The sequence below is a fragment of the Daphnia pulicaria genome, chromosome 4 (genome assembly GCF_021234035.1).
Source record: "Daphnia pulicaria isolate SC F1-1A chromosome 4, SC_F0-13Bv2, whole genome shotgun sequence".
In the NCBI taxonomy this organism is placed as follows: Eukaryota; Metazoa; Arthropoda; class Branchiopoda; order Diplostraca; family Daphniidae; genus Daphnia; species Daphnia pulicaria.
In genome coordinates, this window is record NC_060916.1 from 13,118,069 (window position 1) to 13,144,735 (window position 26,667).

The window sequence follows — 26,667 nt, forward strand, 5'->3', positions numbered from 1 at the left end:
ACTCCATCGATGATTGGAATACGTGATGCGCATTATCAAAGGGTGAACTCGCGTACGCATCGTACGACAACAACGCCCTTTACATGCTGCCAAGGGTAACTGAATAACAAGTCATGTTCGATTCAACGTGTATTCAATGACTCAATAAGTTCTATCTAACTGTTCTTGATGCGTCGATTGGAATCGGTCGAAAGCTGTTCTCTGCAAACCAATGGAAACTAGTATGCTATCTGCTGCGTCTGGCCAAAGCAATACCAAAGTCAAATAGCAGGTTGACTTGTTTGCTGCTTTTTGGATGTACATTGTAATCGGATGTGACGGAATTTTTTTTCAAACTTGTCTGCTGACGGTCATAGTAAAAAGTTGAATATTCATGAGATAGTTTAAATTATAGATTTATTCGTATTTTTTCAAAACACAGCAAATCAAAGAAATATAAATATTGAAACAGACGAGGAAAAAATATGAAATAAATTATAAGAATTCAGTTTAAGCGGCTGCAGCATAGGCGGGATAGGTTTCAATGTTGCATTTGTTTTCGCCCCTCTTGATTCGACCGTATCCCGAAAGTCCCCAGCCGGTCCCCCAAGAATTCCGAAAGATCCAGAAGTCGACTCCGTTGAGTTTGCCATATCCAACTATTACAACGGCGTGATTGACATCCTTTCCATCACAAGCCGGATCGTCGTACACGCCGCCCCTGTAAACAAATTAATAAAAGAAAAAGAAAAAAAATTGTGTCTGCTCTTATATGGCGTATCATTCGAACCGTTCTGCACTTACCCATAAGAGTAAAAGGATGGGACGACGGTGATGGCAACTGCAATTGGACCGTATTGTTGCAGGGCTGATTGCATGGCTGCCGGGTTTTTACTTTGAACGTAACCGTAAGTCGATACCTGGGCTCCGACCATGGAGGGTCTGAATCTGCAAGGACCTTTCTGTAAATGAATGTGATTTTAGGTATTAATTCCAAATGACAGTCCGGCGTAAACGTAAAGAAAATAATAATCGACAAGTTTTTTTTTGTTTTTTTTTTGTTTTTCGACGAATTATTTTACCCTGGCAGTGTAGAGGTAGAGTTGTCTTCTTGCAAATCCGCCATTGGACCTGAGATAATCCCAGGCTTTAACGTACCACCCACCGTTGCACCCGTTATTAGTGGCGTCGCAATCCACCAAGTGCTGCTCGCTGCAATTGGACGGAAGTGATCATTAGCAAATTATTGATTCCAAAATTCATCCGAGAGTTAGTTGATGAGGAGAAACATTTGAGCTTACCTCAACATAACGGGACTTCCGGTTATCTTGCATCTCGAGAACTCGAGCGGGGTAATGGCGGTAAACGCCCAGCAGCTTCCACACTAAAATAAAGAGACTAGCGTTAATTTTCCCAGCAATTCCTTCCTCTCCGAGATGTAGTCGAACTGAATCATCTTACCCACCCTTGTTGTCTGATTGGCGGTAAACAGCGGTCGAAACGGTAGTCCAACTAAAACATTCGTCCAAAGTGAATTAAAAGAATGAATTTTCCGAGATGGCAGTTATATAATATTGGATTGATAATTGAACAAAATTTGAAAGATTGACTCAGTTAGCCACTCACGCTGGGGGGAAGTTGGCGACTTTGCAAGTCGAAAACCGGAATGGACTTGAGAAACTCGGCGCTAGGGACCATGGAAGCATTCACACCGAGAAATCGTTTCTTTTCCCAGGGTCCCTGAATTTGAAATGTTCACCAAAGTGCCAAACGAGTGATTGTGATTATTGCTACTATGTTTAGATCGCATTGGTTTAATTTGAGTGCTCTTGACACATCATCACTTGGAATCTTACCAAGACGGAAAATTCATTGAGTTCCTGGAAAAAGCCGTTGTCCTTTTTGCTGTTATGTCGTTTGATTTGTTCCATCTGGGCGAGGAAATTCTTCTTGCGAGCCCTGTCTCGCTTGCCATTGTCACCCGCAATGTTGTAGTTTAAATTGTACTTCCTCTGCAATTTTAAAAATTCGTGGTTTTCTAAATGTTTTAAAATTTACCAGTCGCTTGATGTAATAGATTGAGAAAAGCCTTCTTGGCTTACCTTGTAATCTCTCCAAGCGTCCTCATCGGAATAGCCTTTGACCAGCGAGACGGCCATGGCAAGTGCAGCCAATACGAAAAAGATCTTCATTTCAAGTCACTTCTACACGCTGCGAATAACAAAAGGGACACGACAACACGACAATGCGCAAGAATAAAAATTCCTCAAAGTTTTTACGACGATGATTTTGCGTTACCCGGGAAACGCTGTGACTTCAAACCGAGGCTGGTGTAGTTCTCTAGTGCAAATAAATCCTGTTTAGGAGGTGCATCATTTTTATATGCAAGGAAAAAAACGCCAAATTAGGAGTAAGTAGAGCTTTGACATCCTTTTGATCAACATCAGGTTGCAATCATTTCGTTTGATTTGGCTTCCGCGGTTGAACAAGGAACACAGAAGTCCATTTGTACGACATCTGGGGGCTGTTGGAAAGTTATCAACTTGTGTTGACCGTTATCGACCCAATTTACTCGACAGCACTTTGATTTCGCTTATTCCACGTTTGAATTTTAGACTGTGCGAGTATAGGGTGTGGTTCCATAATTCAAAGCGAATGCATTTTGGTTTGATTGTTGCACTCGCCTCCAGTCTCGACGTACACACTGTGAGCTAGTTGAAATTGTGCAATTCTTATTTATTATCATTCCAACTGAATCCGGGATAAAACCTGGAAAAACTTGAAAAGGAAAAGAAAACTGAGCGATTTTTTAAGGCTTGTTCTCAGGTTTCCCCGCCATTTCTTGTAGGTTTACGTTTTACCAAATTTTGCTTTTTCTATGCACTGGTAACTTTTGATGGTGACGTTTTAAAATTCTGTGTCATATTATAATGGATAAGACGCTTGTAAACGCACATCTTAAACACTTCAAAATCGAAAGTTGTCAACTAATAAACCGTGAATTTGATTATTGTGAAGCTTGTTCTAACTCAGAGCGATGAAGAATGACCGAACGTTGCCAATCAGTCCTGTAATTGGTGGCACGGAATGTATTTTCTGCCGCACTAGAACGAAATTCAACGGCTTCCGCCATCTGTCTGGTGAAAGCCTTAACTTAACATTGCGTGACTTCAATGACTCTTGCCCGGATAAAATCGATAGATAAAGACACTGGGCACACTGGTTCCCTTCTTGTCAAGTCCCATCAAGCTTCTCCGGCTAGCGGCTATCCTCCGGCGTGAAATGCTGGCCAGCGCGAGTATTATTACCACCGAAAATCTTGTAAAAGAGAATTGATGCAACAGATTAGTCACTGGTGGAACGTTCACTCAATTTCCATGTCAGCAGCTGCGTTCAGAAATAACCGGTTCGAATTCACGATCGGGTCCCGAATTTTACTTGACAAATAAAACACAGTATCCATCTGTCGAGTTGTGGATTCACTTTTTTCCCGTCTCATTTTGTGGCGCCAATTCACGTTATTTTTCAAATTTTCGTCATCATTTGCGTGGTGAGTGGAGTTGGAGGATTGCCTTGCTGTTGACAGCTTTTGTTTGCAAATCAGGCAACTGAATTGTACTATTGCCACTATTATTGTTTGTCAAAAAGTTGGCGATATTTAATTTGCGGAGCTCGAGAATTTTTCAAAACACTCACAGCATTTGCAGAATTACAGAAATCCAAAATTCTTCGCTTCGTTTAAATAAATTTATTCGGGGTTTTTCTACCATCAAATCATTTTTCAAAATGGCAGACGGGTAAATTTTTAAATATTGAAACCAGCAATCGGCGAAAAAAAAACAACACTTAAGCTGCTTTAACGTAGGCTGGATATAATTCAATCAGGCACTTGTTGACGCCTCGCTCGATTAGTATGTAACCATTCGCTCCCCAGCCAGGTCCCCACGAGTTGCGTACGATCCAGTAGTCAACTCCCTTGAGTTTGCCCCAACCAACAATGACTACAGCGTGATTGATCATGTATACGCCATCACAAGCCTTGTCGTCGTACACGCCGCTCCTGTCAACGTAAATGAATACCCAAACGGGCAAATATGATTGCGTCTGGCTCATCTATCTATTGCAGTCAATCGGACAATCAATCTTACACTCACCCGTAACCGTAAAACGAGTCTACGACATTCAAAGCAACTGCAATGGGACCGTATTGCTGCAGGGCTGCTTGCATGGCGGTGGCGTTTTGACTTTGAATGTAACCGTAAGTCGAGACCTTGGTTTCGACCGTCGAGGTTTGGAATTGACAAACACCTGTCTATGTAAATGAATGCGGATTCAATTTTCTCGAGTGACACAAAATGTACACTGCTAGTATAAGAGTTGCGCGACACATTTATTTACCTGGGCGGTGTAAGGGTAAAGTGTTTCGTTTGCAGATCCGCCGCTGTTCTGTAGATAGTTATAGGCGCTAACGTACCACCCACCGTTGCACCCACTACTTACGGAGTCACAACTAACCAACTGCTGTTCACTGTAATAACCGTAATAACCGGTGTTTGATAGATTTCTTTTGTTACAAATCCATCGGTGCATTTATAAACTTTACCTCAAATCGACCAGCTTTCCGTTTGCTTTGCATTGCGAAAATTCGAGTGGGGTCATGGCGGCAAACGCCCAGCAGCTTCCACACTGCAGCAGCAAGACAAATTTGTATTTTTTAACTGCTCTCAGATGTTTGTAATCAAACTGAATCTTACCCCTCCTTGATTTTTAACCTCCGGCATGCAGGTGTCGTCACGGTAGTCCAACTAATATCCGCATCCGAGGTGGTTAAAACATTTATTTTACGTTAGGATAGAAAAAGGTTGAATTGGGCAATGTAATGGACTACTTGGTTAGCTACTCACATTCGGAGGAAGTTTGCGATTTTGCGAGTTAAAAACCGGAATGGACTTGAGAAACTCGGCGGAAGGGACCCTGGAAGAATCAATACCGAGGAATTGTTTCTTTTCCCAGGCGGTCTAAAATTGACAAATCACCAACGAGCACCAGATGTTTAATATTGGACGAATATAAAATAACAATTTTGAACGCTTTTGCCACATCGTCCGGATTATTGACGAGCGTTTTTAATCACCATGTTTGTCGTGAAGAGATTTGAGAACTATTCTTACCATAACGGAAAATTCGCTGAGTGCTTGTAAATAGTTGTTGCTTTCGCTGTTGTGTTTATTAATTCTTTCCCTCTGGGCGAGGAAAATCTTCTTGCGCAATCCGTCTCGCCTTCCATCGTCACCTGCAATGTTGTAGTCTAACTTGTGCTTTTTCTGTAAAAATACGTGGTTTAGCTACAATTTGTCAGTCGCTATTAGTTTGAGAGAAACAAATCTTGGCATACCTTGTAGTCCTTCCAGGCGTCATCGTCGGAATAGCCGTTGACCACCGAGACGGCCATTGCAAGTGCAGCCAATACAAAGAAGAGTTTCATTTCGAATCTGTCACAAACTGCTTTGATCCTATTTTTGGAAATGCAAATAACAAATTTAGAAAACCAAAATACAACACAAATGCGTTAAAATTATAATTCATCAAAGTTTTTACGACAATATTTTGGAATTTAAATTTTACCCAAGGAAATGCTAGGTCAGACCGATACTGCTGTAGTCCTGTAATGCTAATAAAGTCTGTATAGGAATTGCAGCATTTTTATAGTAGAACTGGGCGCCTAATTAGGAATGCTACTCTTTGGCGCCACACCCTTTTTGTCAACTTCTGTCACCAATCTTGATTGTTTCGCATCCGCAATCACAGCGCGGAGTCCACCCTACACATCTGTAACACCTGAAAGAGGTTTGCCAGTTGGCAACACGTTGATTGGCGTTGACCGGCTATCAACTCAAACAAAAAAAATGCATTATTTATCTATGGGTCCCAAATTAGGAATTTAGACTCTTTGACACCGTTGTTGTCATATTTTTTTGTCGCCAGTCGCGTTTGTTTTGCGTCCCATATCAGAACGCAGAATCTAAACACACATTTCCACTACTTAAAGAGTGTGTTTATTTTTCACAACTTGTTTGTTTGCCTCGACCGGTTGTCGATCCGTCTAGTAAGACGGACTTTTATACCTTAGCACTTCGTCTTTCTTTATTAATGAATTTGAATTCATACCTTGGGACTTGTTTTCTCGATCCAGCTAAAGATACTACGGGAAAGAGTAAATTCGCAATATTTTTAATTTTGATGCTCATGAAATTTAAAAGTTCATCACCATAAAGGCCACTACAAATTTGGTTGTGGAATGTAACTCTTCTTCGCCCTTTCCTAATTTTATGTAATAGCTAAAGGAGTGAGTATAAGAATAAACTAAAATTCTGAATTTAATATGGGAAACAGACAATTACTAAAATTCTTTTAAAAAATGTAATGCAACAGATTATATTATGAAACGTTCACTCAACTTCCTTGTCAACAGGCGTTCAGAAACCGGTTCGAATTCTCTGCACGATCGAGTCCCACCTATTAGAAAAAACACGCAGCTTCATTTGCCGAGAAGTAAATTAATTTTTCCCCCCGTCTCTTTATATCGTCATCTCACGTTAGTTTTTATTTATTTTCGCACTCAACATTTCCACGGTGGATGTTTGAGGTTGGCCGTGTTTGATCAAGCAGATCGCTGAATTGGCAGATTGTTAGGCTCGAATCAACAGCGTGTTATTCAAATTATTTTTTTCCGGAGCCAAACAACTTAATCCCCTTCAGAAATTGTTTAGTAAAAATTGTTTCAAGTAAAACGTCTTCGTTTGGATTTAAAAGATTTATTGGGAGTTTTCCATCACCACAACACAATTTTTAAAAATGGTATTTCTCAGTCAGTAGACTGAGAAATTTTATTGCGAGCCCGAAGGGCGAAGCTAATAATCGCATACGCAGAAAAAAAAAAGCCATGTCACTTTGTCTGTATGTATGTATGTATGTATGTATGTATGTAACGCTCCATAGCTCGGGCTTTTTACGACACATTTCATTCATTCATTCATTCATTATTTTTTTCCGGAGCCAAACAACTTAATCCCCTTCAGAAATTGTTTAGTAAAAATTGTTTCAAGTAAAACGTCTTCGTTTGGATTTAAAAGATTTATTGGGAGTTTTCCATCACCACAACACAATTTTTAAAAATGGTATTTCTCAGTCAGTAGACTGAGAAATTTTATTGCGAGCCCGAAGGGCGAAGCTAATAATCGCATACGCAGAAAAAAAAAAGCCATGTCACTTTGTCTGTATGTATGTATGTATGTATGTATGTATGTAACGCTCCATAGCTCGGGCTTTTTACGACACATTTCAGACTTTTTGGTCTTAAAAATTAGACAAAAAATATGCGGTGCGACCAGAACAAAAATAATTTCATTTACTTAATTAGTTCTCCTGTAATTAATGAAAAACTGTTAAAATAATTGCTTAACGACTAGTGACATCTGGCGGTGGCGACTACAACTTTAATGTCTGAAGGGGATTAAGTTGTTTGGCTCCGGAAAAAAATAATGAATGAATGAATGAATGAAATGTGTCGTAAAAAGCCCGAGCTATGGAGCGTTACATACATACATACATACATACATACATACAGACAAAGTGACATGGCTTTTTTTTTTCTGCGTATGCGATTATTAGCTTCGCCCTTCGGGCTCGCAATAAAATTTCTCAGTCTACTGACTGAGAAATACCATTTTTAAAAATTGTGTTGTGGTGATGGAAAACTCCCAATAAATCTTTTAAATCCAAACGAAGACGTTTTACTTGAAACAATTTTTACTAAACAATTTCTGAAGGGGATTAAGTTGTTTGGCTCCGGAAAAAAATAATTTGAATAACACGCTGTTGATTCGAGCCTAACAATCTGCCAATTCAGCGATCTGCTTGATCAAACACGGCCAACCTCAAACATCCACCGTGGAAATGTTGAGTGCGAAAATAAATAAAAACTAACGTGAGATGACGATATAAAGAGACGGGGGGAAAAATTAATTTACTTCTCGGCAAATGAAGCTGCGTGTTTTTTCTAATAGGTGGGACTCGATCGTGCAGAGAATTCGAACCGGTTTCTGAACGCCTGTTGACAAGGAAGTTGAGTGAACGTTTCATAATATAATCTGTTGCATTACATTTTTAAGATAGAAAAGCAAGCTTATCAGCTCGCCGAATGGATAGTCGTAAGCCAGTTAAAAACTGTCTTAAATGACAAATTCAGGACCTATTTTGCATTCAAAAGTGACGTTACGTTGTTGAGTGACAAAGGCACACGAAAAGCAAATTTGTGAGACAGCAAAACAGTAAGAAAATAAAACAAATTTATTCTGGGTTATTTTCAAACCATTGATCTTGTGTAGCCTGACACAACATATTTAGCCGTCTCTCTTCCATCTTTCTAGCAAATAACCCATCACCAGTCGATATTTTCAATGCTCTTTGATAGTCAAATGGCAAGACGGCCAAATCACTAATATGTCTTACCCTTGAAAGAGCCACGAAAGTCAGGCCGGCGGTTTCTTTGGGACCGATGTCTACAACAGTTTTGCCTAGAGTTTCTCCTTGAGATTTCCATACGGTCATCGCATAAGCCAGGCGAAGGGGAAACTGAATCCTGACGGCTCTGGTGTCATCAGACCGTATGGATATGGCCGGGATTGGTATACAGTTGTGAGTTGAAATGCCGTTATTCATGGTTGTAGAGAAGAATTGAGGGCCGGTATAATCAGGCCATCTAACAACGATGAAATCAGGCAGATCAACATTGGGCTGTTTGGAATAGACGATATCAACCACGGTACCTCTGGCACCATTAGTGAGACCCACAGCCGTGTTGATGTTGGATGTTAACGTTACTTGTGCTCCGATCGCAAGGTACAGTTCAACTTCAAGCCCTCGAAACTGATCAGATGGCTTTGACTTGCCACTTGAAGGCAGATTTACCGACCGTAGTAGGGTGATTGGCATTTGAAGTTGTGGTAATTTAAAGTAATTTCTGCGATTTACAGCTTCGTTGGTGGCAAACAAGTAGGTCGCATCTTCAAAATCAGTGCCAAAGTTGGCAATGGCTTCCGGATTCCTTGCTTGAAGGAATTTCCACTGGTCTATGGAACAGTTTCCATCTCTCAAAGAGTTGAGTGTGTCCAGGAATGTTTGCTGGTCAATGTCGCCATCTTCTACTTGTTGTCGTCGAACTTCTGTCAACTTGATGACGGATTGGAAAGCCAAGTAAGCGGCCCGACCCTCGTTGGCAAACGGTGCTGTTGATTGGGAATAGAGGGAAGGAGCAGCCACAGGAGGAAGTTGAGCTGGATCTCCAACCAAAATAACAGTCAGCCCACCACAAAAAAGGTTGTTGCCTTTGGCTTCACGAAGACGAGCGTCAATTTTTCCAAGCATGGTCAAACTCAACATTGAATATTCGTCAATTATGATAATTTTAACATGACGAAATTTCTCTTGAAGAGCTGCCAGTTTCGCTCCATTAAGTGGGACGAACTTTGTACCTTGGCCTTTTTCTACTGGAATTTGAAATATCTTATGCAAAGTTTCACCGCGGATGAGATGGGCCGCTTTCGCTGTGTAGGCCGAACGGACGATATGTTCTTTAGGGACAGCACTGGAAATTGCTGAAATAGTGAAGGTTTTGCCGGTACCAGCTGTGCCATTGACGATCAATAACAACTGTTTCTGAGATTGCAGAGCCTCAACAACCATATCGAACCACATTCGTTGTGAAGGATTCAGTTGACTGGGACTGACAAAGGGTAAATCTGTAGAATCAGTGCCGAGATCTCTTCCATTGGTTAGATGATTAACCACCCAAGTGCTTCCACAGGCCAATTCATGTGGAGTGTAATGAAGCTGAAGACTAGTCAGCCAAGGGAAAGAACGGTCAATCACAGGTAGATCAGAACGAACTTCTTGTTCGCCAGCAGGTCGCATACCGACCGCTTGCTGCCATTCAAGTTGATTAAAGTTGTCGTTTTCAATGTTGTCTTCTTCCTGGAGGTCATCAGCTGCCTGATCTAATCGACTTTGTAATTCTTCATCTAAGTTGAAATATTGACGCAGTTCCTGAGCTGCAGTCAATCGAAAGTCTTGCCATTGGCGTACGACAAGGTTGTCATCCAAAAGCATTGGAATAGATGATTCCGTCCATGGGAAAAACTTGATAAGCGAATATCGGCAGAACAGATGGTAGGTAGCTGACGTAGGAGAATTTCGATGCACCGGAAATGTCAAAACTATGGTCTTGTCCGGATTGGGATTATTTCTAAGATTCCCTTTGACGACAGTGAAGTGACGACAAAACTCGATAAAATTGGGTTGATCAAGATTCCAATTGGGGTAGGTGTTTTGTTCAATGTAGACATGACGTTTAGCAAAGTATGTAAGCAGAGTTGGTCGAGTTTCCAACTCACCAGTCGTTGGATTTCTTAAGACTTCGTTTACAGTCAGGTCCAAAGAAACGTTGACGTAATTGAAGGATGATTCACAGTGGTGGCCGGAAGACAAAATGCGCGACGCTTCACCTTTCCCGATGTCACGATGGCCAATGGAACGAATAATTGAGGAGCGAAATGCGGAGCCAGCATTGTCGGTGACATCAGCCTTGTTGATAATCGTTTTGATCACTTGCTGTAAAGTGTTTCCAGATCGCTCTTGTTTGCTGGCATATTTGACCATGTAGTTCATTGCAGCGTGATGATCAAGAATGAGCTGAAGATCTACATTGGCACACCAATGTTCCAACATTGATCTGTTGTGGACATTCATGAACTTGTCGTTTCTTTTGAGAACAATTTTAGCACGAACAGAGTCTGTGTTTCCGATTTTTTCAAAAACTATTCTCGATTCACTAACTAGATCAAAAGGAAAGTGAAAACGACATTTGCCATCCTTAGATTTACAGTAACCATCTGGTCGACAGACGTGACGTTGAACACAGTTTGCCAATCTTTCGTAAAAGTCGTCCATGGCTGCTACATCGTTCAGAATTGACGAGACATTGCTTGAACACGGATGGGGAACTGGTACTTCAGCATTGAACGGGTTGACTGGATCAGACCGAGTATTACAGGCACACAACAGAGTATCGGCATACTTTAGAACCTTGAGTTCTGCAAGAATGCCGGTTTCAACAAGATCTTGCTTTTCTAGGACGTCTTGTTCGCTAAGGTTTGCTGTGTACTGTGGATCAGCTAGTTTTTGCGCCATAAGTCGGCCAGCATAGACTTTAATCACTAGGTCGGCAATCCCCGGGTCGTTTTTGAGCTTTACAACACCGTGGGCATGAATGGCTGTTCTTGATTGCCACTCGAAACGATACCAAAACCATTCGTGATCCAAGACACCACCGAAAAAATGCTTCATAAAAAGACGTAATTTTTCGGAAAAGTACCAGTCTGCTAGATGTAAATTTGCATTTGTACTCTGGTAGCGAAGTTTTGGTTCAGCTGCACCGTTGGGCATGAGACGATGGAGGTCGTACCAGTGATTGTCAGCAAAGCTAACAGTAAAAAAAGCCGTGCCAAGACCTTTCTGTTGCATTATAGCCTCTAATTCTCTCCGACGCTTGCTCCAGTAGGCGTCACTGCCAGTGACATTGGCTGTATAGGAGTACATTTTGCTGATGACCGAGTCAAGTTGACCGTTGGCAGCCATAGCCTTAAGTTCCTCCATAGACAATGCAGCTTCTTCGGGATTTTGTCTCAGAAAAACGGAACACTGCCCAAGGGCTCGATGGCGTCGTATGCGATCAACCGACCAAAAACAGAAGCGCTCATGTTCAGCAAACGGAAAATACAAATACCCGTTTGGATGAGATTCGTCGGGTTCCTTTGTACAATCAATCTCGGCATATTTCATTAAGTGGTTAGAAGCAACGAGTTCGGATAGGTCTTGTCTGCGACCTTTCTTTGTTGGGTCAGCTTGCCCAAGAGGAAACAACTTGATGAAAGCCAGAGATGCAAGACCAGACATGACCTCAAATTCGTTGATAGGCTCAGTTGAAATTGTTGGCCAATTAACCGGATCGAGCGCATTTAATATTTCATTTTGTTGAGGAGGCCTGATGTTGTTTGAAATGACGAAAGCGACATCAGGAGGTTGTGGCTGATCAAGACTGTCTTCTGATGGAACATCCCTTGTCATGGCTCCTTCGTCAGTGACATTCAATTCATCGTTGTCGCTGTCCATCGTCGGAATATTTAACAAAGGTCCATCTTCGGGCAGCAAATCACAGTTGGTCTGGCTAAAAGTGATGCGATGTGAAGCAAAGCCTGGATGGTTCTGAATGAGAAATCGGCCAACTGCTTCAACTCGTTTACGGCAAACTTTGAATTCGGCACAGGTGTTGTCCACACCTCTCCTTCTTATGACGAGGCACGGAAGTTGCTCTGCTGTGAGAGGAATCTCTCTGATGAATCCGGCTACGTCTTGTTTGAAATTTGCCACGTAGCCACGAGAAACATGTCCACCAGAAGGTAGCCGGAAGACAGACATGATGGAAATTACTGGCGAGAGAAGCATTTCTTCAAGAGGAGTAAGTTCCCGAAAGTGCTTCTGAATTGCTAGTGGAATAGATGAAAAATCACGCACCATATCATTTTGAATGCCAAAAGGGTTGAATTCCGTAAGTTTCTTGCAACGGCAGCAAATGTAGGGATCGACAATTGCATCTCTTGTAGGCCACAATTCTCGACAGTGGAGGCAATGCTGCTGATTTAATTGATGCAATTCAGAATGGAATTTTTTCATATGCTTGTCTACGAAAGGTTGCTTATGAAGCGGTCCATTGACGGAAGCATCAAAAGCATCTAGATATTCTTCTTTGGAGATTTGACGGGTTTCCCTAGATCGTCGCTGAACACTTGCATTACTTTGTCGCCTATCAGTAGCTTCATCTTGGGTTTCGTTGGATATAGTGGCGGCAAAGCGAGCAGCGGAAGCAGCAAGTCTAGCAGCAGTTTGTTGAGGACATTCGGCTTCTCTGGCGACTGTATGCATTGTCGCATCAGCAGCACGTCTAGCGAAAGCTTGAATTTCCGATTCGGCTTCTCTGGCGACTGTATGCCTTGTCGCATCAGCAGCACGTCTAGCGAAAGCTTCAATTTCCGATTCGGCTTCTCTGGCGAATGTGTGCCTTGTCGCATCAGCAGCACGTCTAGCGGAAGCTTGAAGTTTTGATTCGGCTTCTCTGGCGATTGTATGCCTTGTCGCATCAGCAGCACGTCTAGCGGTAGTTTGAATTTCTACTTCGACTTCTCTGGCGGATGCATGTCTCAGAGCATCTTGAGCACGGCGATAACTAGTCTGTTGTTCAGACTCGGCTGATCGTGCTGCAGCATTCCTGGCAGCATTTGCTTCAAGTCGAGCACAAAGCTGTACTTCAGACTCGGCTGATCGTGCTGCAGCATTCCTAACAGCATTTGCTTCAAGTCGAGCACAAAGCTGTACTTCAGACTCGGCTGATCGTGCTGAAGCATTCCTGACAGCATTTGCTTCAAGTCGAGCACACCGCTGTACTTCAGACTCGGCTGATCTCGCTGCAGCATTCCTGACAGCATTTGCTTCAAGTCGAGCAAACCGCTGTTCTTCAGATTCCGTTGCTCTACGTTTGGCTTGCCTAGCTGCAAGTTCATCCTTTCGTTTTCTCTTAGAAGACATTTTGACGTTCGATAATCTGGGAATAGGTTTGACTATTGCTTTTGGTGTGGTAAAAAAACAATCAGTCAGAAACGGTATTTTTGTGGGGTAAAAACAGTCTGACAGAAACGGTGTGTGTTTGGCACCCTTTAAAATCAATTTGTTTTTTTGTATGGTAAAAACAATCGATATTCTGGGAATAGAAATCATCAAAGTGATGGAGCAATGTGATTTCTTGTTTTCTTTGTGTGGTAAAAAAAACAATCAGGCAGAAACGGTGTTTTTGTGTGGTAAAAACAGTCTGACAGAAACGGTGTATGTTTGGCACCCTTTAAAATCATCTCGAGTCGAATCACCCTTATATAACCTCGTATCAACACTTTCTTTCGCAATTGCAATCCTGTGGGATTTTTCAGTCACAGTTCAATATCCTTGCAAGTTATTTTCGTTTAGTTTGCTCAACTCAAATGTTCCTATTTTTACACATAAAGTTCAATCATTGAATTAAAAAAATAACCATTGTTTAGTCAAATAACTGCAAAACATAAATGCAAATCTGGTTGTTGCGTCATGGTTGGGGCATGGTTGCGTCACGGCGAAGCTATAGACATCTGGTGGTGATTTTTATTCACAGTTCAATATCCTTGCAAGTTAATTACGTTTAGTTTGCTCAACTCATATTTTCCTATTTTTACACATAAAGTTCAATGATTGAAAATTTAAATAACCACTCTTTAGTTTAATAACTGCAAACTTAAATGCAATTCTGGTTGTTGCGTCATGGTTGGGGCATGGTTGCGTCACGGCGATGCTATCGACATCTGGTGGTGATTTTTCATTCACAGTTCAATATCCTTGCAAGTTAATTACGTTTAGTTTGCTCAACTCATATTTTACTATTTTTACACATAAAGTTCAATGAAAATTTAAGAATAACCACCCTTTAGTTTAATAACTGCAAACTTAAATGCAATTCTGGTTGTTGCGTCATGGTTGGGGCATGGTTGCGTCACGGCGATGCTATCGACATCTGGTGGTGATTTTTCATTCACAGTTCAATATCCTTGCAAGTTAATTACGTTTAGTTTGCTCAACTCATATTTAACCTATTTTTACACATAAAGTTCAATGATTGAAAATTTAAAAATAACCACCCTTTAGTTTAATAACTGCAAACTTAAATGCAATTCTGGTTGTTGCGTCATGGTTGGGGCATGGTTGCGTCACGGCAATGCTATCGACATCTGGTGGTGATTTTTCATTCACAGTTCAATATCCTTGCAAGTTAATTACGTTTAGTTTGCTCAACTCAAATGTTCCTATTTTTACACATAAAGTTCAATGATTGAAAATTAAAAAATAACCACCCTTTAGTTTAATAACTGCAAACTTAAATGCAATTCTGGTTGTTGCGTCATGGTTGGGGCATAGTTGCGTCACGGCGATGCTATCGACATCTGGTGGTGATTTTTCATTCACAGTTCAATATCCTTGCAAGTTAATTACGTTTAGTTTGCTCAACTCAAATGTTCCTATTTTTACACATAAAGTTCAATGATTGAAAATTTAAAAATAACCACCCTTTAGTTTAATAACTGCAAACTTAAATGCAATTCTGGTTGTTGCGTCATGGTTGGGGCATGGTTGCGTCACGGCGATGCTATCGACATCTGGTGGTGATTTTTCGACAAGAAAGAATTAATTTTAAACTTAACACGTTATTTTAAACTTAACACGTTAAGTAAATGACAAGCACGTTAAGAATGGAAAGTGGAATTTAAAAGAAAATTAGAAAGAAAAAGTTGTAGTCGCCACCGCAAGATGTCACCAGTCATTAAGTGAAAAAGTTGTAGTTGCCACCGCAAGATGTCACTCATCAATTATTTAAACAGTTTTTCATTAATTACAGGAGAACTAATCAAGTAAATGAAATAACTTTTGTTCTGGTCACACCGCATATTTTTTGTCTAATTTTTAAGACCAAAAAGTCCGAAATCTGTCATGAAACACCCGAGCTATGGAGCGTTACATACATACATACATACAGACAGACAGACAGACAGACAAAGTGACATGGGTTTTTTTTTCCTGCGTATGCGATTATTAGCTTCGCCCTTCGGGCTCGCTATCGATGCGATCGGAGCACAAGTAACGTTAACATCCAACATCAACACGGCTGTGGGTCTCACTAATGGTGCCAGAGGTACCGTGGTTGATATCGTCTATTCCAAACAGCCCAATGTTGATCTGCCTGATTTCATCGTTGTTAGATGGCCTGATTATACCGGCCCTCAATTCTTCTCTACAACCATGAATAACGGCATTTCAACTCACAACTGTATACCAATCCCGGCCATATCCATACGGTCTGATGACACCAGAGCCGTCAGGATTCAGTTTCCCCTTCGCCTGGCTTATGCGATGACCGTATGGAAATCTCAAGGAGAAACTCTAGGCAAAACTGTTGTAGACATCGGTCCCAAAGAAACCGCCGGCCTGACTTTCGTGGCTCTTTCAAGGGTAAGACATATTAGTGATTTGGCCGTCTTGCCATTTGACTATCAAAGAGCATTGAAAATATCGACTGGTGATGGGTTATTTGCTAGAAAGATGGAAGAGAGACGGCTAAATATGTTGTGTCAGGCTACACAAGATCAATGGTTTGAAAATAACCCAGAATAAATTTGTTTTATTTTCTTACTGTTTTGCTGTCTCACAAATTTGCTTTTCGTGTGCCTTTGTCACTCAACAACGTAACGTCACTTTTGAATGCAAAATAGGTCCTGAATTTGTCATTTAAGACAGTTTTTAACTGGCTTACGACTATCCATTCGGCGAGCTGATAAGCTTGCTTTTCTATCTTAAAAATGTAATGCAACAGATTATATTATGAAACGTTCACTCAACTTCCTTGTCAACAGGCGTTCAGAAACCGGTTCGAATTCTCTGCACGATCGAGTCCCACCTATTAGAAAAAACACGCAGCTTCATTTGCCGAGAAGTAAATTAATTTTTCCCCCCGTCTCTTTATATCGTCATCTCACGTTAGTTTTTATTTATTTTCGCACTCAACATTTCCACGGTGGATGTTTGAGGTTGGCCGTGTTTGATCAAGCAGATCGCTGAATTGGCAGATTGTTAGGCTCGAATCAACAGCGTGTTATTCAAATTATTTTTTTCCGGAGCCAAACAACTTAATCCCCTTCAGAAATTGTTTAGTAAAAATTGTTTCAAGTAAAACGTCTTCGTTTGGATTTAAAAGATTTATTGGGAGTTTTCCATCACCACAACACAATTTTTAAAAATGGTATTTCTCAGTCAGTAGACTGAGAAATTTTATTGCGAGCCCGAAGGGCGAAGCTAATAATCGCATACGCAGAAAAAAAAAAGCCATGTCACTTTGTCTGTATGTATGTATGTATGTATGTATGTATGTAACGCTCCATAGCTCGGGCTTTTTACGACACATTTCATTCATTCATTCATTCATTATTTTTTTCCGGAGCCAAACAACTTAATCCCCTTCAGAAATTGTTTAGTAAAAATTGTTTCAAGTAAAACGTCTTCGTTTGGATTTAAAAGATTTATTGGGAGTTTTCCATCACCACAACACAATTTTTAAAAATGGTATTTCTCAGTCAGTAGACTGAGAAATTTTATTGCGAGCCCGAAGGGCGAAGCTAATAATCGCATACGCAGAAAAAAAAAAGCCATGTCACTTTGTCTGTATGTATGTATGTATGTATGTATGTATGTAACGCTCCATAGCTCGGGCTTTTTACGACACATTTCAGACTTTTTGGTCTTAAAAATTAGACAAAAAATATGCGGTGCGACCAGAACAAAAATAATTTCATTTACTTAATTAGTTCTCCTGTAATTAATGAAAAACTGTTAAAATAATTGCTTAACGACTAGTGACATCTGGCGGTGGCGACTACAACTTTTTCACCTTAGGTTTAAATTTCACTTTCCACTACATATGTAAGTGTCATTTATTTAACGTGTTAAGTTTAAAATTCATCCTTCTCGTCGAATAATTTTTATTGAAATATATTCGTAATGGATGGTTAAACATGAGTAAAATAATTTTACGAATGTATTCCGCCCAATCAAATCACCACCAGATGTCCGTAGTATCGCCGTGATGACGCAGTCTTTGATGTCCCATCCATGACGCAACAACCAGATTTGCATTTATGTTTTGCAGTTATTTGACTAAAAGATGGTTATTTTTAAATTCAATTATTGAACTTTATGTGTAAAAATTGGAACATTTGAGTTGAGCAAACTAAACGAAAATAACTTGCAAGGATATTGAACTGTGACAGAAAAATCCCACAGGATTGCAATTGCGAAAGAAAGTGTTGATACGAGGTTATATAAGGGTGATTCGACTCGAGTTGATTTTAAAAGGGTGCCAAACACACACCGTTTCTGTCAGACTGTTTTTACCACACAAAAACACCGTTTCTGCCTGATTGTTTTTTTTACCATACAAAGAAAACAAGAAATCACATTGCTCCATCACTTTGATGATTTCTATTCCCAGAATATCGATTGTTTTTACCATAAAAAAAACAAATTGATTTTAAAGGGTGCCAAACACACACCATTTCTGTCAGACTGTTTTTACCACACAAAAACACCGTTTCTGCCTGATTGTTTTTTTTACCACACCAAAAGCAATAGTCAAATCTATTCCCGGATTATCGAACGTCAAAATGTCTTCTAAGAGAAAACGAAAGGATGAACTTGCAGCTAGGCAAGCCAAACGTAGAGCAACGGAATCTGAAGAACAGCGGTTTGCTCGACTTGAAGCAAATGCTGTCAGGAATGCTGCAGCGAGATCAGCCGAGTCTGAAGTTCAGCGGTGTGCTCGACTTGAATTAAATGCTGTTAGGAATGCTGCAGCACGATCAGCAGAGTCTGAAGTACAGCTTTGTGCTCGACTTGAAGCAAATGCTGCTAGAAATGTTGCAGCACGATTAGCCGAGTCTGAAGTTCAGCGGTGTGCTCGACTTGAAGCAAATGCTCTCAGGAATTCTGCAGTACGATCAGCCGAGTCTGAACAACAGACTGTTAATCGCCGTGCTGAAGATGCTCTGAGGCATACATTCGACAGAGAAGCCGAGTGTCCTCAACAAACTGCTGCTAGACTTGCTGCTTCCGCTGCTCGATTTGCCGCCAGAATATCCAATGAAACCCAAGATGAAGCTAACGATAGGCGACAAAGTAATGCAAGTATTCAACGACGATCTAGGGAAACCCGTCAAATCTCCAAAGAAGAATATCTAGATGTTTTTGATGCTTCCGTCAATGGACCGCTTCATAAGCAACCTTTCGTCGACAAGCATATGAAAAAATTCCATTCTGAATTGCATCAATTAAATCAGCAGCATTGCCTCCACTGTCGAGAATTGTGGCCTACAACAGATGCAATTGTCGATCCCTACATTTGCTGCCGTTGCAAGAAACTTACGGAATTCAACCCTTTTGGCATTCAAAATGATATGGTGCGTGATTTTTCATCTATTCCACTAGCAATTCAGAAGCACTTTCGGGAACTTACTCCTCTTGAAGAAATGCTTCTCTCGCCAGTAATTTCCATCATGTCTGTCTTCCGGCTACCTTCTGGTGGACATGTTTCTCGTGGCTACGTGGCAAATTTCAAACAAGACGTAGCCGGATTCATCAGAGAGATTCCTCTCACAGCAGAGCAACTTCCGTGCCTCGTCATAAGAAGGAGAGGTGTGGACAACACCTGTGCCGAATTCAAAGTTTGCCGAAAACGAGTTGAAGCAGTTGGCCGATTTCTCATTCAGAACCATCCAGGCTTTGCTTCACATCGTATCACTTTTAGCCAGACCAACTGTGATTTGCTGCCCGAAGATGGACCTTTGTTAAATATTCCGACGATGGACAGCGACAACGATGAATTGAATGTCACTGACGAAGGAGCCATGACAAGGGATGTTCCATCAGAAGACATTCTTGATCAGCCACAACCTCCTGATGTCGCTTTCGTCATTTCAAACAACATCAGGCCTCCTCAACAAAATGAAATATTAAATGCGCTCGATCCGGTTAATTGGCCAACAATTTCAACTGAGCCTATCAACGAATTTGAGGTCATGTCTGGTCTTGCATCTCTGGCTTTCATCAAGTTGTTTCCTCTTGGGCAAGCTGACCCAACAAAGAAAGGTCGCAGACAAGACCTATCCGAACTCGTTGCTTCTAACCACTTAATGAAATATGCCGAGATTGATTGTACAAAGGAACCCGACGAATCTCATCCAAACGAGTATTTGTATTATCCGTTTGCTGAACATGAGCGCTTCTGTTTTTGGTCGGTTGATCGCATACGACGCCATCGAGCCCTTGGGCAGTGTTCCGTTTTTCTGAGACAAAATCCCGAAGAAGCTGCATTGTCTATGGAGGAACTTAAGGCTATGGCTGCCAACGGTCAACTTGACTCGGTCATCAGCAAAATGTACTCTTATACAGCCAATGTCACTGGCAGTGACGCCTACTGGAGCAAGCGTCGGAGAGAATTAGAGGCTATAATGCAACAGAAAGGTCTTGGCACGGCTTTTTTTACTGTTAGCTTTGCTGACAATCACTGGGACGACCTCCATCGTCTCATGCCCAACGGTTCAGCTGAACCAAAACTTCGCTACCAGAGTACAAATGCAAATTTACATCTAGCAGACTGGTACTTTTCCGAAAAATTACGTCTTTTCATGAAACATTTTTTCGGTGGTGTCTTGGATCTCGAATGGTTTTGGTATCGTTTCGAGTGGCAATCAAGAACAGCCATTCATGCCCACGGTGTTGTAAAGCTCAAAAACGACCCGGGGATTGCCGACCTAATGATTAAAGTCTACGCTGGCCGACTTATGGCGCAAAAACTAGCTGATCCACAGTACACAGCAAACCTTAGCGAACAAGACGTCCAAGAAAAGCAAGATCTAGTTGAAGCCGGCATTCTTGCAGAACTCAAGGTTCTAAAGTATGCCGATACTCTGTTGTGTGCCTGTAATACTCGGTCTGATCCAGTCAACCCGTTCAATGCTGAAGTACCAGTTCCCCATCCGTGTTCAAGCAATGTCTCGTCAATTTTGAACGATGGAGCAGCCATGGACGACTTCTTCGAAAGATTGGCAAACTGTGTTCAACGTCACGTCTGTCGACCAGACGGTTACTGTAAATCGAAGGACGGCAAATGTCGTTTCCACTTTCCTTTTGATCTAGTTAGTGAATCGAGAATAGTTTTTGAAAAAATCGGAAACACAGACTCTGTTCGTGCGAAAATTGTTCTCAAAAGAAACGACAAGTACATGAATGTTCACAACAGATCAATGTTGGAACATTGGTGTGCCAATGTAGATCTTCAGCTCATTCTTGATCATCACGCTGCAATGAACTACATGGTCAAGTATGCTAGCAAACAAGAGCGGTCTGGAAACACTTTACAGCAAGTGATCAAAACGATTATCAACAAGGCTGATGTCACAGATAATGCTGGCTCCGCTTTTCGCTCCTCTATCATTCGTTCCATTGGCCATCGTGACATCGGGAAAGGTGAAGCGTCGCGCATTTTGTTTTCCGGCCACCACTGTGAATCATCCTTCAATTACGTCAACGTTTCTTTGGACCTGACTGTAAACGAAGTCTTCAGAAATCCAACGACTGGTGAGTTGGAAACTCGACCAACTCTGCTTACCTACTTTGCCAAACGTCATGTTTACATTGAACAAAACACCTACCCCAATTGGAATCTTGATCAACCCAATTTTATCGAGTTTTGTCGTCACTTCACTGTCGTCAAAGGGAATCTTAGAAATAATCCCAAGCCGGACAAGACCATTGTTTTGACATTCCCGGTGCATCGAAATTCTCCTACGTCAGCTACCTACCATCTGTTCTGCCGATATTCGCTAATCAAGTTTTTCCCATGGACGGAATCATCTATTCCAATGCTTTTGGATGACAACCTTGTCGTACGCCAATGGCAAGACTTTCGATTGACTGCAGCTCAGGAACTGCGTCAATATTTCAACTTAGACGAAGAATTACAAAGTCGATTAGATCAGGCAGCTGATGACCTCCAGGAAGAAGACAACATTGAAAACGACAACTTTAATCAACTTGAATGGCAGCAAGCGGTCGGTATGCGACCTGCTGGCGAACAAGAAGTTCGTTCTGATCTACCTGTGATTGACCGTTCTTTCCCTTGGCTGACTAGTCTTCAGCTTCATTACACTCCACATGAATTGGCCTGTGGAAGCACTTGGGTGGTTAATCATCTAACCAACGGAAGAGATCTCGGCACTGATTCTACAGATTTACCGTTTGTCAGTCCCAGTCAACTGAATCGTTCACAACGAATGTGGTTCGATATGGTTGTTGAGGCTCTGCAATCTCGGAAACAGTTGTTATTGATCGTCAATGGCACAGCTGGTACTGGCAAAACCTTCACTATTTCAGCAATTTCCAGTGCTGTCCCTAAAGAACATATCGTCCGTTCGGCCTACACCGCGAAAGCTGCCCATCTCATCCGCGGTGAAACTTTGCACAAGATATTTCAAATTCCAGTAGAAAAAGGCCAAGGCACAAAGTTTGGCCCTCTTAATGGAGCGAAACTGGCAGCTCTTCAAGAGAAATTTCGTCATGTTAAAATTATCATAATTGACGAATATTCAATGTTGAGCTTGACCATGCTTGGAAAAATTGACGCTCGTCTTCGTGAAGCTAAAGGCAACAACCTTTTTTGTGGTGGGCTGACTGTTATTTTGGTTGGAGATCCAGCTCAGCTTCCTCCTGTGGCTGCTCCTTCCCTCTATTCCCAATCAACAGCACCGTTTGCCAACGAGGGTCGGGCCGCTTACTTGGCTTTCCAATCCGTCATCAAGTTGACAGAAGTTCGACGACAACAAGTAGAAGATGGCGACATTGACCAGCAAACATTCCTGGACACACTCAACTCTTTGAGAGAGGGAAACTGTTCCATAGACCAGTGGAAATTCCTTCAAGCAAGGAATCCGGAAGCCATTGCCAACTTTGGCACTGATTTTGAAGATGCGACCTACTTGTTTGCCACCAACGAAGCTGTTAATCGCAGGAATTACTTTAAATTACCACAACTTCAAATGCCAATCACCCTACTACGGTCGGTAAATGTGCCTTCAAGTGGCAAGTCAAAGCCATCTGATCAGTTTCGAGGGCTTGAAGTTGAACTGTACCTTGCGATTGGAGCCCAAGTAACGTTAACATCCAACATCAACACGGATGTGGGTCTCACTAATGGTGCCAGAGGTACCGTGGTTGACATCGTCTATTCCAAACAGCCCAATGTTGATCTGCCTGATTTCATCGTTGTTAGATGGCCTGATTATACCGGTCCTCAATTCTTCTCTACAACCATGAATAACGGCATTTCAACTCACAACTGTATACCAATCCCGGCAATATCCATACGGTCTGATGACACGAGAGCCGTCCGGATTCAGTTTCCCCTTCGCCTGGCTTATGCGATGACCGTATGGAAATCTCAAGGAGAAACTCTAGGCAAAACTGTTGTAGACATCGGTCCCAAAGAAACCGCCGGCCTGACTTTCGTCGCTCTTTCAAGGGTAAGACACATTAGTGATTTGGCCGTCTTGCCATTTGACTATCAAAGAGCATTGAAAATATCGACTGGCGATGGGTTATTTGCTAGAAAGATGGAAGAAAGACGGCTAAATATGTTGTGTCAGGTTACACAAGATCAATGGTTTGAAAATAACCCAGAATAAATTTGTTTTATTTTCTTACTGTTTTGCTGTCTCACAAATTCGCTTTTCGTGTGCCTTTGTCACTCAACAACGTAACGTCACTTTTGAATACAAAATAGGTCCTGAATTTGTCATTTAAGACAGTTTTTAACTGGCTTACGACTATCCATTCGGCGAGCTGATAAGCTTGCTTTTCTATCTTAAATATTGAAACTGATGGAAACAAATCAGCGAAAAACAACCGGACTTAAGCTGCTACTGCAACATAGGCTGGATAGTTTTCGATTCCGCATTTGTTGACACCACGTTGGATTAGAAAGTAGCCATTGGTTCCCCAGGTGGTTCCCCACGAGTTGCGGCCGACCCAGTAGTCAACTCCGTTTTGATTGCCCCAGCCAACGATGACAACAGCGTGATTGACAGACTGTCCATCACATTCTAAATCGTCGTAAACACCGGCCCTGTCGACGTATGACATTTTTAAAAATAAAAGGAAAATATTATGCTTTCAATCGGATCATTTTACACTTACCCATAAGCGAAAAACGACTCTATGACAGTGAGAGCAGTTGCGAGAGGACCGTATTCCATCAGGGCTACTTGCATGGCTGTGGCGTTGTTACTTTGAACGTAATCGTACGACGCTACCTGGGCTCCGGTCATCGAGGTTTTGAATTTGCAAACAGCGTCCTGTAGAGTAATGTGATTAAGCAATCTCGAATGACACTCCAACCAACAAAGATAACTGGAATTGAAGGTTACGTGAAACATGTATTTTTACCTTGGCGTTGTAAGGGTAAAGTGTCCCTTTGACAGCTCCACTGTTGGATTGTAGATAGTCCCAAGCGGAAGTGTACCATCCGCCGTTGCATCCACCATTAGTGTTGTCGCAATCGACCAAGTGTTGCTCGCTGCAATTTCGATGAGGTGATTCGACAAATTAACATTCGTTTATAGTCAAAGTTGCACTCGTGAATTTACGAGGAGCAACATATTAACTTACCTCAAAACAACGGGGCTGTCGGTTAGCTTGCATTGAGAGAATTCGAGCGGAGTAATGGTGGCAAACGCCCAGCAGCTTCCACACTGAATGAAAAGACACATTTTTATTTTCCCCATGGCTCTCAGACGTATATTTAAAAAATTAAACTGAATCTTACATATCCCTGGTCTTTAATCTCCGGCATACAGGGGTCGAAACGGTAGTCCAACTAAACATTCGTCCAAGGAAATTAAAAGAATGAATTTCACGAAATGATGGTTATAATGGTTTCAATGTAACAAATTTGGAGCGTGTTATTTAATGGTCGAATCAGTTATTAGCTACTCACACTTGAAGGAAGTTAGCGGCTTTGCAAGTTAACCGGAATGGACTTGAGAAAATTAGCTTTAGGGTCCTTTGAAGGATTGACACCCAGGTATCGTTTCTTTTCCCAGGTGCCCTGAAATTAAAAATTCACCAACGAGCGATTATTTATGATGTTTAACATTCTATGAATGTATTCAAATTTGAATTGCACGCCGTGCGGATTACTAACGAGCGCTTTTATCCACCATGAATGGAGTCGTAAAATTGAATAATGCTCTTACCATAGCGGCAAATTGATTTAGTTTCCTTAAATAGCTTTTTGTATGGCTGTTATGCTTATTAATTTTTTCCCGATTGTTGAGGAAAATCTTCTTGCGCAATCCGTCTCGCTTTCCACCGTCATCTTCGATGTTGTAGTCCAACTTGTGCTTTTTCTGTCATTTTAAAATTCACAGTTATAATTGAACAGTCGCTATAGTTTGAGAAAAAACAAATCTTGGCATACCTTGTAGTCCTTCCAGGCGTCATCGTCGGAATAGCCTTTGACCACCGAGACGGCCATGGCAAGTGCAGCCAATACAAAGAAGAGTTTCATTTCGAATCTGTCACAAAGTGCTTTGATCCTATTTTTTAAAATGTAAAGTAACAAATTTAGAAAACCAAAATACAACACAAATGCGTTACAATTATTATAATTCATCAAAGTGTTTACGGCAATAATTTGGAATTTCAATTTTACCCAAGAAAATGCTAGCAAGTCAGACCGACACTGCTGTAGTTCTGTGATGCCAATAAAGTCTGTATAGAAATTTCAGCATTTTATAGTGGGCACTAGGTGCCCAATTAGGAATGCTACTCCTTGGTGCCACACCCTTTTAGTCATCTTCTGTCGCTATCTCGATTGTTTAGCATCCGCAATCACAACGGCCAGTTGGCACGTTAGCAACCCGTTTATTAGCGTTGACCGGCTAACGACCCCCTTAATTCAAAAATGCATTATTTTTCTACGGTTCCCAAATTAGGAATTTAGACTCTTTGACTCCGATTTTATCAATTTTTTTGTCGTTTGTCTGCAATCGCGTTTGTTTTGCATCCGCTATCAGAACGCAAAGGTTAAACCTACATTTTCAAAACACATGAAAGGGGTTTGAGAGTACACAACTTGTTTGTTTGCCTTGACCGGTTGTTGATCCATCTTATTAAACACTTCGTCTTTCCCTTATTCGTTGATTTGAATTCATACCTTGAAACTTGTGAGGTTTTAGTAATTTTACATCTGTTTATTTTATTTTTTTGTTTTTACCTTCAGTCGAAATATGAAAAAAATATGAAAAAATTCATCAACTCTGGTACCATACTCAACTTACTAGTGCCCACAAAGCCAAAGGTCTCCACAATTTTGATCGATTTTGAATGTTTACTCTTCTTCTCCCTATTCTAATTTTACGTAATAACCACGGGATGGAATATAAAGAAAGTAGAATTAAAGAAGAAGGAAGTTTCAAATAAGAGACAGAAAATATGATAAATGCGAGATAAATGTTTTAAATGCTGTGGCCGCTATAGCAAAACACTGAAACTTCCTAATCGAAATTACTCATTTTGTGTCCTCAGTACACATAGCATGATTTATCCCCTTGTCGATGCACGGAAATTTGTTTCCACTATAATGTAACCTTTTTTCCTCTGTGCAGATTTGAGGGCTTAAAAGTTTTGCTTGTGGTGGACCTCCAGTCATATGATTTGACTGATGACCTCCTGCATCAGTAACAATCACAGTATCATCGCTTAAGTAATAGTTTTCGTTACTTCTATTAACCTGCATGTGACCTGTTAGATTTTTTTTATGATGCACGACTCGTATAAATGCAGTGTATTTCATGGAAACCTTTAATCCTCCTGTTTTTTTAACAATTAGGGTATACC

General features: G+C 41.2%; 2 protein-coding genes across 5 annotated transcripts; both read right to left on the reverse strand.

Moving 5' to 3' along the window:
* Nucleotides 1–379: 379 nt before the first annotated feature.
* On the reverse strand, nucleotides 380–2,340 carry LOC124337105 (ervatamin-B-like). Its single transcript, XM_046791156.1, has 8 exons — nucleotides 2,082–2,340; nucleotides 1,836–1,991; nucleotides 1,606–1,719; nucleotides 1,441–1,491; nucleotides 1,281–1,363; nucleotides 1,062–1,191; nucleotides 784–941; nucleotides 380–700 (listed from the first exon to the last, which is right to left on the reverse strand). Exons 1-8 carry the CDS (start codon nucleotides 2,169–2,171, stop codon nucleotides 490–492), a joined length of 993 nt encoding a protein of 330 aa, XP_046647112.1. The 5' UTR covers nucleotides 2,172–2,340; the 3' UTR covers nucleotides 380–489.
* A 1,372-nt stretch (nucleotides 2,341–3,712) lies between these two features.
* Nucleotides 3,713–25,526, reverse strand: LOC124337106 (zingipain-2-like). 4 transcript variants are annotated; one of them, XM_046791159.1, is made up of 10 exons: nucleotides 15,393–15,398; nucleotides 12,151–12,154; nucleotides 5,375–5,481; nucleotides 5,151–5,303; nucleotides 4,884–4,997; nucleotides 4,734–4,784; nucleotides 4,583–4,665; nucleotides 4,378–4,507; nucleotides 4,134–4,291; nucleotides 3,713–4,039 (listed from the first exon to the last, which is right to left on the reverse strand). In XM_046791159.1, the coding sequence occupies exons 3-10, from the start codon at nucleotides 5,462–5,464 to the stop codon at nucleotides 3,826–3,828; spliced, it is 993 nt and encodes a 330-aa protein (XP_046647115.1). In that variant the 5' UTR covers nucleotides 5,465–5,481; nucleotides 12,151–12,154; nucleotides 15,393–15,398; the 3' UTR covers nucleotides 3,713–3,825. The 4 variants fall into 4 exon arrangements, with proteins under 4 accessions (XP_046647115.1, XP_046647113.1, XP_046647116.1 ...); XM_046791157.1 differs by lacking the exons at nucleotides 12,151–12,154; nucleotides 15,393–15,398 and adding an exon at nucleotides 25,481–25,526 and having other exon boundaries at nucleotides 5,375–5,492; XM_046791160.1 differs by lacking the exons at nucleotides 5,375–5,481; nucleotides 12,151–12,154; nucleotides 15,393–15,398 and adding exons at nucleotides 25,247–25,364; nucleotides 25,481–25,524.
* Between the last annotated feature and the right edge of the window lie 1,141 nt (nucleotides 25,527–26,667).